Raw genomic sequence first — 13,932 nt, 5'->3', positions numbered from 1 at the left:
CAAACAATCCCCAGGCCACTCTGCCTCCACCCTACTCCTCAGAGACTTTAGTTCCTAACTCCCTGACACGGTCTCAAACCCTATTCCTATCATAATTGTCAGTTGACTTCAATGTCCACATAGACGATCTATTCAATACACTGTCACTCAGTGCCTTGACCTCCTCTCCTCCACACTACTCCAGCTACTTACTTGAATAGCAATACCTCAATCCTGTCTTTCCCAGTAACTACAGTTGGCCCTTCTTATCTATGAGTTCTGTATCCTCTAATACAATGAGTCATGGATAGAAAATATTCCAAAAAAAATTCTGTAAAATTTCATAAAGAAAAACTTGAATTTGCTGCACACTGGCAACAATTTACATAGCATCTACAGCTGACCCTTGAACAACATGGATCTGAATTGTGCAGGTCCACTTACATGTGGGTTTTTTTCCACTAAATACTATAGTATGACACAATCCCTCGTTGGTTGGACCTGTGGATGTGAAACTGAGAATACAGAGCGCTGAGTGTAAAGTTATACATGGATTTTCTACCACACAAAGGGTCAATGCCCCTAACCACCACAATGTTCAAGGGTCAACTGTACATTTTATTAGGTGTTATAATTAATCTGGAGACAAGGTATATAGGAGGATATGTGTAGGACATATGAAAATCCTATGTTATTTTATAGAGAGGACTTGAACATCCATAGATTTTGGTACCCATGGGGCGTCTTGAAACCAATCTTCTGCAGATACTAAAGGATGACTGTATTGCCTCTCGGTCTTCTCAATTTGAGGCATCTCACTTTCTGACCACTATCTCCTATTTTTCCAGCTCACCACCTCTACTTGGAACCTGGAAATTTCCAACAATCCTCTGACCCCACCAGAACCACATTTCATTGATCCTAACATCTTTTTCATGCTTCTCACCCCCATATCGTAACTTCTATCCTTACCCAGCTTAATTGCATGGTCAGTCACAACCACTCCTTTGCATACACTCAACTCTCCTGCCCTTCTCTTAACTCCTGCGCTTGGCTAAACCACAACCCTGGTAATGTCCAACTCTGCCTATTCCATACTTGCACTTGTGCATGTGAACATGGAGGAAACAAACAAATTGACTGGTCTCATTTACATTCATGATCTCCAACTTCAGTGGGCCCTTAATGCTGCCTGGAATCATGCTATATTTCCAGTCTCCTAAACAACTGTTACATAGCTTCATCTCTCTCCTAAAATCTCCGATTCTTCTTGCAGTCTCACTTTTAACTGATGACCTTGCTTTCTATGTTACTGAATAAAACAGAAGCAATCAGATGAGAACTTATGTAAACTCCCACAACCACATTCACCCACCTACCTACAGCTGCTGTCTCTCCTGTTACTGAGTGAACTTGTTCATGCTCCTAGCAAAGGGCAACCCCTCCATTTGTGTACTAGGTCTTTTCTCATCTACTCAAGGGCATTGGCTCAGAAATTCTTCCTTCTCTCTCAGGTATCAATAATTTCTCCTTTTCCTAGATTTGTTTCCATTCACCAACAAACATGCTTAAAAAAAAAAAAAACTTTTGCTTGATCCTGCTTCGCATTATAGCTACCACTCCATAATTTCCCCTTCTTGTTGGCAAATCTCCTTGAAAGAGTTGTTTATTCTTGCTGTCATCAATTTATTTCCCATTTTCTCGAGTCAACTATAGGCTTTAACATTCACCACATCACTCTATCCAACCACTTATCTTTATGTTGTTAAAACCAGTACTCAGTTTTCAGTCCTCATCTTATTAGACCATTTAACAATATATAATGTATTTAATTGTTTTCTTCATGTGGCTTCCAAGATACCACACTCTCTTGGTTTTCTTCCTACCACACTAATAGCTTCTTCATAGCTCCTTTTGTTGTTTCCTCCTAGTTTTCCAAATATCTTAATGTTGGAGTTCCCAACTTACAGCTATTTCTCTTCTCCTATCAAAATTAATTCCCTCAGTGATATCAGTCACCCTGCAGTGGGCAAACTAGAAATGCCAGACCTGCCTTGGTTTAATGTAGAGGAAAGGTTTCACAGGCTTAGGGAGATTGAAAAGGTACGGTGAATTTGTCATTTTAGACCTACTTTATCCATACTGGGAAGGTCCAGAAAACATACCTTTCACCACTACTGGGGGAAATAAATTTATGAGGGTAGCCCCTACATCTTTGAAGAACTCTGTGATCACTCTTCTCTACAGACCTTACAGCGGGGACTACAGTCACTAAATTGAAAAACCTAAATGCAATGGGAGTAACTGATCTCCAGGTGGCAGGAGTCAAAGTAGTAGCCCTTAACTGCTAAAGGCAAGGGGGGGTGGGGTGGTACAGTTACCATAATGGACAGCAGAGAAGTAGCAATCAGAATAGTCTGACTTAGACAGAGAAAGACAAGTATCATATGATATCACTTATATGTGAATCTAAAAAAAGATGCAAATTTTACTTACAAACCAGAAATAGACTCACAGACATAGAAAACAAACTATGGTTACCAAATGAGAAAGGCTGGGAGAAGGATAAATTAGGAGTTCGGGATTAACAGATACACACTACTATATATAAAACAAATAAACAACAAGGACCTACTACATAGCACAGGGAACTATATTCAATTTCTTGTAATAAGCTATTGTGGAAAAGAATCTGAAAATATTTGTGTATATATGTATGTATGTATAACTGAATTATTGACTGAATTAACTGAATTGCTTTGCTGTATACCTGAAACTAACATTGTAAATCAACTATGCTTCAATAAAAAAATAAAATTAAAGGGGGAAAAAAAAGAATAGTCTGACTTGCATAGACCTGGCTAACTGATCATGGTGTTGCTAGAAATGAAATGATCTGTACAAACAGAAAAGTCCTAGGTCAAGTGAACAAAAGTCTAACCTGAATCATAAAAAAAAAAGTCACGGCACCTCATTCAGTTCCCAGACTAGAGCCAGCTGATAGACCCAGAACCATCTGAATGAACTGCCAAAAATTTATACTGCTAATTTTTCTCCCAGCCTTCCCCAAAGTGACCTACAACCTTTTGCAAAGGTAACTGTGATTGGTAAAAAGGAAATAATTAGAGCTTTGAGGGACTACTGGACCCTAACTCAGAACTGACACTAATTCCAGGAGATCCAAAACACCACTGTGATCTACCAGTCAGAGTAGGAACTTACGGAGGTCAAGTAATCAATGGAATTTTAGCTAAAGTCTGTCTCATAGTGAATGGGCCCAGTGGGTCCCCTAACCCACTCTGTGGTTATTTCCCCAATCCCAGAATTAATTATTGGAACAAATATACTCAACAACTAGCAGAATCTCCACACTGATTCCCTGACCTAAGGAGTGAGGGCTATTCAAGTGAGAAAGACCAAGTGGAATCCAGTAGAACTGCCTCCACCTAGGAAAACAGGAAACCAAAAGCAATACCATATTTCTGGAAAGACTGCAGAGATTAGTGCCATAATCACGGACCTGAAAGATGCAGGAGCAGTGATTCCCACCGCATCCCTATTCAACTCACCTATCTAAACTGTGCAGAAGACAGGTGGATCTTAGAGAATGACAGTGGGTTATTATGAGTTTAACCAGGTGGAGACTCCAATTGCAGTGCTCTACCAGAGGTGGTTTCATTGCTTAAGCAAATTAACACAACCCCTGGTACCTGGTACACAGCTACTGCTCTGGCAAATGTTTTGTTTTGTTTTGTTTTCCTTTATACCTATTAGTAGAGACCACTAGAAGCAGTTTGTTTGCAGTTAGCAAGGCCAGCAGCAATACACCTTGACTCTCCTGCTTCAGGGGACTAGTTAAGTCTCCAGTCCTAAGTTAGGGGTCATAATTTAATTCACAGGTATCTTGACTGCCTTTCTCTTCTACAAGATCTCACACTGCTCCATTACATTGATAACATTACGCTGAGTGGACCTGGTGAGCAAAAGATGGACCTAGAGGAGGAACTACTCTAGACTTAATAGTAAGACATTTCCATGCCAGAGTGAGGAATTCTCTCTACAATCAGTAGACAGAGGAAGAGAAGATTGTAGCCTGGTATACAGATGATTTTGGACAATATGCAAGCTCCACCCAAAAGTGGATGGCTACAGCACTACAGCCCCTCGTTTTGGGACATTCCTGAAGGACAAAGGTAAAGGAAATCCTCCCAATGGGCAGACTTCGAGCGGTGAACCTGCTTGGTTCTTGGTCTGTAGCCAATCAGTTTTTCCCCAGCCACCCAGGTCATTCACTACCCAGTGGGCTCATGGACAAAATGGCCATGGTAACAGGGATAGAGATTTTGCATGAGCTCAACAACATAGATTTCCACTCACCAAGTCCAACCCGGCTTGGCCCCTGCTGGGTGCCAAACTGCCAACAACAGAGACCAACACTGAGTCCCTGATGTGGCACCATTCCCCGGGTGGTAACCAGCCACATGGTAACAGGTTGATTAAAATGGGTTGCTTCCATCATGGAAGGGGAAATGTTTTATTCTTACTTGAATACACATTGACTGTATATAAATTTGCCTTCCCTGCACACAACACTTCTGCCAAAACTACCATGCATAGTTACAGAATACCTTATCCACCAACACAGTATTCTACACAGCTACTGCTTCTGATCAAGGAATTCACTTCACAGCAAATGAGGTAACAGACCCACACTCATGGAATTCACTTGGTCTTACCATGTTTCCCACCATCCTGAAGCAGATGGCTTGACAGAATGGTGGAATAGGTTTTTGAAGTTTCAATTACAATGAGTATCCAATATATGCTGCTGCCTCTCTCATACCCAGAATTCACAGGTCCAGAAACCAAGGGGTAGAAATGGGAGTGGCACCACTCACTATTTCTGTTAGTGACCTATTAGCAAAACATTTGCTCCCTGTTCCTATGACATTATGCCCTGCTGGCTTAGGTCTTAGTTCCAAAGGGAAGAATGCTTCCACCAGGAAACAAACCAATGAGTTCACGGAACTGGGAGTTAAGAATGCCATCAGGCCACTTTGGACTCCTCATATCTATGGTCAAATATACAAAGAAGGGAGTTACTGTGCTGGCTGAAGTGATTGATCCTAACTATCATGGGGAAATTGAACTGCAACTCTACAATGAAAGTAAGGAAGGTATCCTGTCTGGAATACCAGAGTTTCCTTAGGGCATCTCTTACTATTACCACGTTCTGTGATTAAAGTCAATTGAAATCGACAACAATCCAACCCAGGCAGGACTACTAGTGGCCCAGACTCTTCAGGAATGAAGGTTTGAGTCACCCCATCAGGCAAAGAACCACAACCAGCTGAAGTATTTGCTGAAGGCAAAGGGAATGCAGAATAGATAGTGGGAAAAGGTTGTTATAAATACCAACTATAACCACATGACCAGTTTCAGAAGCTGGACTGTAATTGTCAAAAACATTTCCTCCTTATTTCCTTATGAATTTTTGTGTAATATATTTGCTTATTATATACAACAAAAATACATGCTTATATACTGATACATATATATATAACAAATATTTTGTTTTCTTTCCTCTCTTGTTCCTTTATCATATAACATATGATGTAACCTATAGTGTTTAAGTATTGTTAATTTTACATCTTAGTATTTAAGTTACAGGATATCAGCACATTCACAAGCCTACCATTCATTCCTCTTAATGCTTTACTTTCTACATTATTTTTGTCTTCCAATGTGGCAACATTCCCAGCAAAGTCAAACTTTCTCTGCAGTTTTACCTTCCATCTATTGGAAAAGGAAAAGTTTCAAAGCTATTCCTGTGTTCTGCCATGACTGTCTTTTAGATCTATCAGTTACCTGATTTCTGTTTCATCTTCAATCTCTTCCTACAAAGTAACTCAGTCTCAAGTTTCCTCTATCCAGCTCCTATCTTCTTTAAACTGCTGCTATTTTTAAGATTATCCTAATGGATGTGTTAAGTATATTGGTGTAGCCATTTTGGAAATTGATAAAAATCAAAATACTAGCAGAGTAAACAACTTACAATCTTGTTCGTTTTTTCTATTGGACCCTTAACATGAGTCATTTCTTTGAAGTTTGTCTGTATAAGCCACTAATGTCTGATTTCACAGTTATATTAGTCAAGCCTTGACGGGACTATAATTAGGCAGTTTTACAATTTAAAGGCCTCTGATTAAAGGCTAAACTCTGTGAATCACTGGAAGTTAACTTGAAAGAGTGCAAGCATGATGATTGCACCTGTTCTTCTTTATTGTAAAGCCATCTTCAGTGTCTGCATACACGGAAATAATTGTGAAAATTTCACCTGGTTTTCTATTTTCAAAGCACTCTTTAATATGACACAGGCATATATATATAGAGAGAGAGAGAGAGAGACATAGATATATATCTATATCTATGTATAATATTTCATTCTTTTTCACCTGTCATTTTCCTTACTCTCCTCCCATCTTTTGGGACAACTTAAATGTTTCAATATGTCACATAATTTCACTAAAATGGTATTTGCTACAGGCTTCCTGAAACAAACTCCTACTGATACCAGTCGTCTCTAAAAGTATACCGCCGCCAGTACACTCTACTTTAATAACCGCAACGTAGGAAAAAGGCACTCACATTTAGGAACCCTAGCTCATTTCTTGAAAAATGAGCCAAGACCTTAAACGATTTCTCTTCAATCCGAATTCTGAGTTCTTTTCCTTACTTTCTCCCTAAATGCTATTCTGCTCGCCTTTCCAAAACATTCCCATTCACAAGTTTTACAATAAATAAAACTTTCTCGGCCTTTCATAAGTACCCTGACTCGGACAGAACCGACAGAGATCGGAAGGTGGGAATCTAGAGTCACAGCCACCTGCACCGCGTCCGCTTCGGGCCACTCCTCCTGGAAAGCCACCTGTGACTCGACACACGATCCCCCCATGACGCGGCCGTCGCCGCGCGACTCGGAGGAGACAGCCGCGCATGCGCAGCAGCGAAGGGGCGGGGCAGGGAGCGGGGTCCGAGGGCACCGGGAAGGGAGTTGGCGAGTGGTGGTGGAGGAAGAGGGGAGGAAGAAAAGGAGGGCGGCGGGGCGGCGGGGCGGCGGGGCGGCGGGGCGGCGGGGCGGGCCTTTCAGGGGATCCGGCATCTTTCACTTCCGGTTCGGTGGACCTTCTGAATCCGGGTCAAGGGTGTTCGCCTTCACTTCTCCCGGGTTAATTCGGCACGCTGGGTGACAGCGGCTCCTGACTCAACTCAGGACCGGTTTCATCCCACGACCTGCCGGAGCCCGGACGCCCACACCTGCCGCGGGTCGCGGAGGCGCGCTTCCTCACCGACTGGCTCTCAGCCCCGGGCCTTGAGTGCCCGCCGCCGCCGGGGGGCCTCGCTAGCCCTTCCGCGCCGATGCTGAGAGAGACCGCGGGCCCCGGGCGGCGGCGGCGGAGTGTGGGCCTCTTGCTCCTTAGGCCCGCCGCAGGCGGTGCCGGTTCTTACGCGCCCGAGGCTTGCTAACTCCTGCCTGGGCTTGGATGGGCCCTCCTGCCCGATAAATGTGGCTACTGAGGCGGCGGTGGCGGTGGTCGGTCCTGCTACTGCTGCCGCGTTCGAAGTTCACCTCCGCCCCGGGGTTCTCCTGCCCCACGCCCGGGCTGTGGCCGCCCGCTCTTAACCCCTTGGCCCTGGCCTTGCAGCTTGGCGACCATGGACAAGATCCTGGAGGGCCTGGTGAGTTCTTCGCACCCGCTGCCGCTAAAGCGGGTAATTGTGCGGAAGGTGGTGGAGTCGGCGGAGAATTGGCTGGACGAGGCGCAGTGCGAGGCCATGTTTGACCTGACGACCCGGCTCATCCTGGAGGGCCAGGACCCCTTTCAGCGGCAGGTGGGGCACCAAGTGCTGGAGGCCTACGCACGGTACCACCGGCCGGAGTTCGAGTCCTTCTTCAACAAGACGTTCGTGTTGGGCCTCCTGCAGCAAGGCTACCACTCGCTAGACAGGAAGGACGTAGCCATCCTGGACTACATTCACAATGGCCTGAGGCTGATCATGAGCTGCCCGTCGGTGCTGGACCTCTTCAGCCTACTGCAGGTGGAGGTGCTGCGGATGGTGTGTGAGCGGCCGGAGCCGCAGCTGTGCGCCCGACTGAGCGACCTCCTGACCGACTTCGTGCAGTGCATCCCCAAAGGGAAACTGTCCATCACCTTCTGTCAACAGCTGGTTCGAACGATAGGCCACTTCCAGTGCGTCTCCACCCAGGAGAAAGAGCTGCGGGAGTATGTCTCGCAGGTGACAAAAGTGAGTAACTTGCTGCAGAACATCTGGAAGGCCGAGCCCTCCACCCTGCTGCCTTCCCTGCAAGAAGTTTTTGCAAGCATTTCTTCCACAGGTAAGGGTCATTATATTACGAGAAAATCTCCCTTGGAAATTTCAATATTCCGCTCTCATGTGTACACCATGTTTGCTTCCCTGTCCTGAAAACGTCTTAATGGGAGATCAAATCTTAACACCCTCATCCAAATTCCCGTCCACTACCCTACTCAGGCTGGCATTTGGACCTTAGAAAACAGGCAGTGTTTTTTATTTTAAGTGTTGAGAACGTTGAGGTCTAAGACCTTTGGCAGTAAACAAGTTGCTTAATTATCTAGCCTCTTGCTCAAGTTAGGGAATGCTTTGAAGATGACAGCTACTATATAAACTTCTATTCATTGGTGACTAATGGCAGCATAATGTTTACCATATTATTATTGTGCTGTGACTCTATCATCTTGTTGAAATGAGTTTTTCCTTAGTGTTTGAATTTCCCCATTTTTTAATTGATGGACTGTGCAGTTTTATTACTCGATTTTCCTAGTTAACTACATATTTCTTGAATATTGATATTTTCTCTGCAGTAAAGTTAGAGTGGATACAGGTGGAATGAGTGAAGGGAAAGAGTATGAAGACTTAAACAGGTGTTTTTGCATGCCAGGTGTATATACAGCCCACGGACTGTGTCCTTAGAAGTCAGGAATGGATCAAGTGGTACTTGGGAAAATGCTTTCTCACCCAGGAATTTTACGTGTGCTTTTACATTCCTTGTTGGGATACGGAGTGTTCAGCTCTGTTAAGTTGTGAAACAGTAGATCCAAAACTGTATTCACTCCCTCTCTGCTTGGTACAGCCATTCTCTGGCTGTTGTTCGAAATTGAACTTGTGAAGAAGGTGTACTCCTTTTTTCTTGAGAACCAGGAATAAGAGTAGAGTTTTAACAGGCTCCATGCTTTCTGATGAATTAAATACATTTATGAAAGAATTACCAACTATATATTGGCAGTGTCTGAGTTGGGGTTTTTTTTTTAATTGTAATTGTTCTTGTATTGTTTGTGTGGCTAGACCTACTAGATTTCCCCAGAAATTTTTCAGCTATGGTTGTAAAGGTACTCACCTTGGATTTGCTTAATTTTTATGTAGTTTAAGCAAAGTCCCCCTAAAATTCACCTTAATTTCTATTTCTTTAAGAGATTTTAAAAAATTTTCCTTAAAGCAATGTAATGACTACTGTAATTTAGTAGTTGTAAGTTACTCTGGAGGATCTAAAATGGGAATTTAAGTTATACCTTACATTTTTTTTCTGACTGCTGCTTTACAAATGAATATTTTGCCGCAACAACAATATTAAAGAATGCAAGAAAATAAAGTAATTTATGGACTAAATATGGGGATAGCCAAGAACAGATTTTATATTGCAGTAGTTCTGCTTATAGGATGAGCGATCATTGCCACTGACTCTTTCTCTCTCATTTCTGCAATTTAACATTGCTCATACGCTAGAGTCCATAAGGTGGAACCTAACAACTGCTTCCTGATTAACACTTTTGCTGCAGTTACATTTTGGGGTGGGAGGGGAGGGGGTGTAAACTGTTGTTCTCTCTAAATACTTCACTTGAACCTTCTTGCCATATTCCTTTTTCTTTTTAATTAAAAAAATAGATGCATCATTTGAACCTTCTGTAGCATTGGCAAGTCTTGTGCAGCACATTCCTCTTCAGATGATTACAGTTCTCATCAGGAGCCTTACTACGGATCCAAATGTAAAAGATGCAAGTATGACCCAAGCTCTTTGCAGGTACTTCTTCATAACACCAAAGATGGTAATTGCAGATTTGGGAGGAGGAGATATTTTGTTGTATTTTGTAGGTAATGAAAAACTTAGTGTTTAAAACTGAAATCATGCAATCAAATATATAAAGATTCTCCAAACTAATTGGAATGAATACCTTATTATAGGCTTGACAGGCATCCCAATAATTCACAAATCTATTTTCAATTAAGCTTTTTTAAATTCCAGAAACAAAACATATATGCACTTACTGTACAGTCAAGAGTTGGTTAAATTACCAATATATTTCACTAATTTCTTTGCCCAGTATTGTTTCCTACAGCCTATTTCCTCCCTAAAAAGGGATCTGTTTTTTTCTGGCTAAGTGTATACTTTTACTTAGTACATACTTTTACTTTCTCTTTCAACTAGGATCTCTGGGTAATACTCTCTTAGCCTTTGTTTGAAATGCATTTTTTCTTGCTTATTCTCAAATAGATGATTTGTCAATATACAGAATTCTAATTTGATAGTTAGTTTCTCTTAGCATTTTGTAAATAGTACTGCATTGTCTTCTGACATCTATTGTTGCTGCCTTGGAGTCTGCAGTCAATCCGAGTATCATTCGTTTGTGAGTTGTTAGGCTCCTCTGGTAATGTTTATGCTTTTCTCTTTATCCTTGATGTTTTGCAGTTTTATTCTTCTATTTCTAGGTGTAAACTTAAAGTTATTTGCATTTGTCAGAACTGTTGTGCTTTTATTAATTCAATCATTCATTCAGCTATTCATATCACATTTATTGGGCACGTACCATGAATGCTAAGCAATGTTTAAAAACCTTGAACGAATGGTCAAAATATCTGTCTTCATGGACTTGCCTTCAAGTTGGGGAGGTATACAGTACCTGATAACATATTTCCTCAATTCCAAGATGCATCCTGATTTCTGAGATGTTAAAATGTGGACAAGCACATCATTGGTGTTGTAGTTTAAACGGCAGGACTTTTCTTGGCTTAGTGGTATGTAAACTATACTTTCTAAAATTGATTTTGTTTTAGATTTGATTAAATATGATAAGTAAAATAATTTAGTATGTTGAATAGTGGTCCGTGTTTTGGGAAAAAAAAGTAGACAGGAAGGGGATAAAATGTGGGGGAATGGTTTGCAATTTTAAGTAAGATGGATGAGGAAAGCCTCACTGAGAAGGTGACCGTGAAGTAAGACATGAAGGAAATGAGGATGCAAAGCTGTGGAGATCTAAGGGGAAGAACATCAATACTGTCTTACAGTTCACTAATTTTTCCTTCAAAGGTACCCATTTATAGAGATTATCCCAGAATTTGAGTTTCTTTAGTTCAATAACTATTTTTCTAATGAAGCTTTTCCTGTCTACCTTTTCTTTTTTCATATCTGTTCTTGTTTTGTAATTTTTTCGTATTTTTTTCCTGTGTGTATATGTGTGTATGTATGGATAGCACATTTAAATAAAGTATAAGGATTTGGAACAAGATGGTTTTTGTGAGCCTTTTATAAATTACAGTCATAAGGTAACATTTATGTTGGGTTCTCAGAAAGCTACATGTATATAATCTCACTCTCTGTTAACATAAACTTTGGGAATTTTGATTTTCTCCACCTTCTCCCCCTTTTTGTCCAGTATTTAAAAAAGCCTTTGTCTTCTAGCTTTTCTTGTTTCTTCCTTGTTGTCTTATACTTAAGTCAATTTGTCTGTAACTTTTAAACTTTTACTTCCAGTTTCTTACTGCTTATTTTCTCTTTAAATTCCATAGATTTGTGAAAGTGCTTTCTATACAGGAGAAAAGTCTATGTACACATTGTTCCTGCCATGTGGCCTCGATCCCCACTGCTTTCAGCTTATGGTGATCTCCTTGCCATTTTGGTGGTCTATACATTATTCTCATCTTCTTGATATCTTTGTATTCATAGTTCTTGAAATTCCAAAAGTCCTGTAATACAGTGCTGTTAGGGTTTTCTTCCTATTATCTGTTCTTTTTATTTTCCTTTTCCCTGTATCAATCTTTATCTACATGTGATGATTTGCAAGTCTTTATGTAAAGTTCTCATTGTTCATTTGCTTTTAAGAAACACTCTTACTTCATCCATCTCTCCATAATCAGACTCCTGTGTCCTGTTAGCAGCACTCCTTTGTCAGTATGACTGTAGTAGCACTGAAGTCTCCCTTTGAGATGAATATATCATAAACTATGTTGTCCTCTAAGTAAAACAGAAAGATTCAGAGAATTAGATTTCACAGCTGAAAGTGAAATTAGAAGTCGGTTGGTCCATCACCTTCATTGCCTGGGTAATAATAGCTCACATTTTTCATTACATGCCAAAAGTCATTGCAGCAGAGACTTCTAGTTGGCCTTTTTGCCAGCAGTGACTTGTCTCTCTTCTCTAGGTCATCCTGGCTGCTCATTTCTCCCTTCTGATCGAGAAACTACAATGACTTCCAGCACTTACTAAGTCAGGTGCAAATTCCACTTCTTGGCATCCGGCACTCTTAGTCTTAATTTTTGAACCTTTCAAAATAATCATAGTATCCAACTTAGGAATTTATTTTATTTTTAAGATATATTTGGAAATTAATTTTTACCTATTTGTTTCTATGGGAAGTTGTGATCCAGTTTTTGTATTGCATTTCCAGTTTATCCTACATGATCGTGTTTTAGCTCATAATGTACCTGGAGTAACTATTCTCACATTGCAAGTGTAAATGAGAAGGATGCTTACTTTTACCACACTCCCACCTTATACTCCCCCATACACTATACTTCCCCACACATAGCACTTACCATGCTTTACTGTCATTCTCTGTAATCCAAAGAAATGCAAATACAGGTATTGTACCAGAACCAGATAAGTAACATTAAAGTATGAAATAGGCCAGGTGTGACGGAAATAATACGAAATGGGGTGCACAGGCACTTTCTAAAAGAGAAAGCTGATCCTCGGTGAAAGCTATCTTATCATAGGGAAATTTGAGTTCAGTGTTGCTGATCTGACTTTTCAAAAGAAGCCTGAAATCAGTTTTTATGTGAATTTTTTAAATTTTCAAAACATTGCAACACGTCAAACTGAAGGTTGGATCTAGCCCTTAAGATGCCATCTAACAGTGAAAATTAGTTTTATTCTCTACAAATTAAGATTAAATTTATTTTGTGGCCTTTCATAATATTGCCAATTTTGATTTAAGGTTTTCAAGTTGTATGTATTTTTTTTAGCTATAAAGAGAAATGGCTTCTTTTTGCTGTTTGTGTGTGTGTGTGTGTGTGTATGTGTGTGTGTGTGTTTGGAGGGGGATGATTTGGTTTGTTTGTTTCAATGGAGGTATTGGGGATTGAACCCATGACCTCATACACGCTAAGCACGCACTCAACCACTGAGCTATATACCCTCCCACCTTGAGAAATGGTTTCATTTATTCAACAAATTTGAGCTCCATTTCAGTGCCAATCGAAGAATAAAGATTTTAAGAAAACAAGACTGCTGTCTTAAGCTCACAATTTAATGGAAGAAACAAGATTTATTACAACTACATTTAATTTCTTACTATTTAAAGAACATTTAGAACTATCAGCATATCAGGGTTATGTGTCCTTAAAATTCACAATGTAACCAATACATGGTGGATAAGATTACCATAGTTAATCATAAATATAACTCATTCTACAGCGCTTATGCCTGAGAGGTTTTGGGCATATGCAAGTCCAATCAAAGTGAAGCAAAACTGGAATGTAACTCAAGTGTAGCCAAAAGTATTACGTTATACACCAGCAGAGCTTAGTTCAGATACCAGTACTGCTGTTTATTGTGTGACTGTTGATAAATTTCCTAACTTT

General features: G+C 40.7%; 1 protein-coding gene across 1 annotated transcript in view; it reads left to right on the top strand.

The window, feature by feature from the left end:
- Positions 1-7,102: 7,102 nt before the first annotated feature.
- USP38 (ubiquitin specific peptidase 38) overlaps positions 7,103-13,932 on the top strand; it is a 31,082-nt gene continuing 24,252 nt past the window's right edge. The window contains exons 1-2 of the mRNA XM_006209915.4: positions 7,103-8,377; positions 9,961-10,096. Of these exons, the coding sequence (XP_006209977.1) occupies positions 7,696-8,377; positions 9,961-10,096 (818 nt within the window). The 5' untranslated portion in view covers positions 7,103-7,695. The remainder of the gene's footprint in view (positions 8,378-9,960; positions 10,097-13,932) is intronic.

This window comes from Vicugna pacos, chromosome 2 (genome assembly GCF_048564905.1).
Source record: "Vicugna pacos chromosome 2, VicPac4, whole genome shotgun sequence".
Lineage (NCBI taxonomy): Eukaryota > Metazoa > Chordata > Mammalia > Artiodactyla > Camelidae > Vicugna > Vicugna pacos.
Note: the sequence above shows the minus strand (reverse complement) of the source record. Positions and strands in the feature narration are given on the sequence as shown.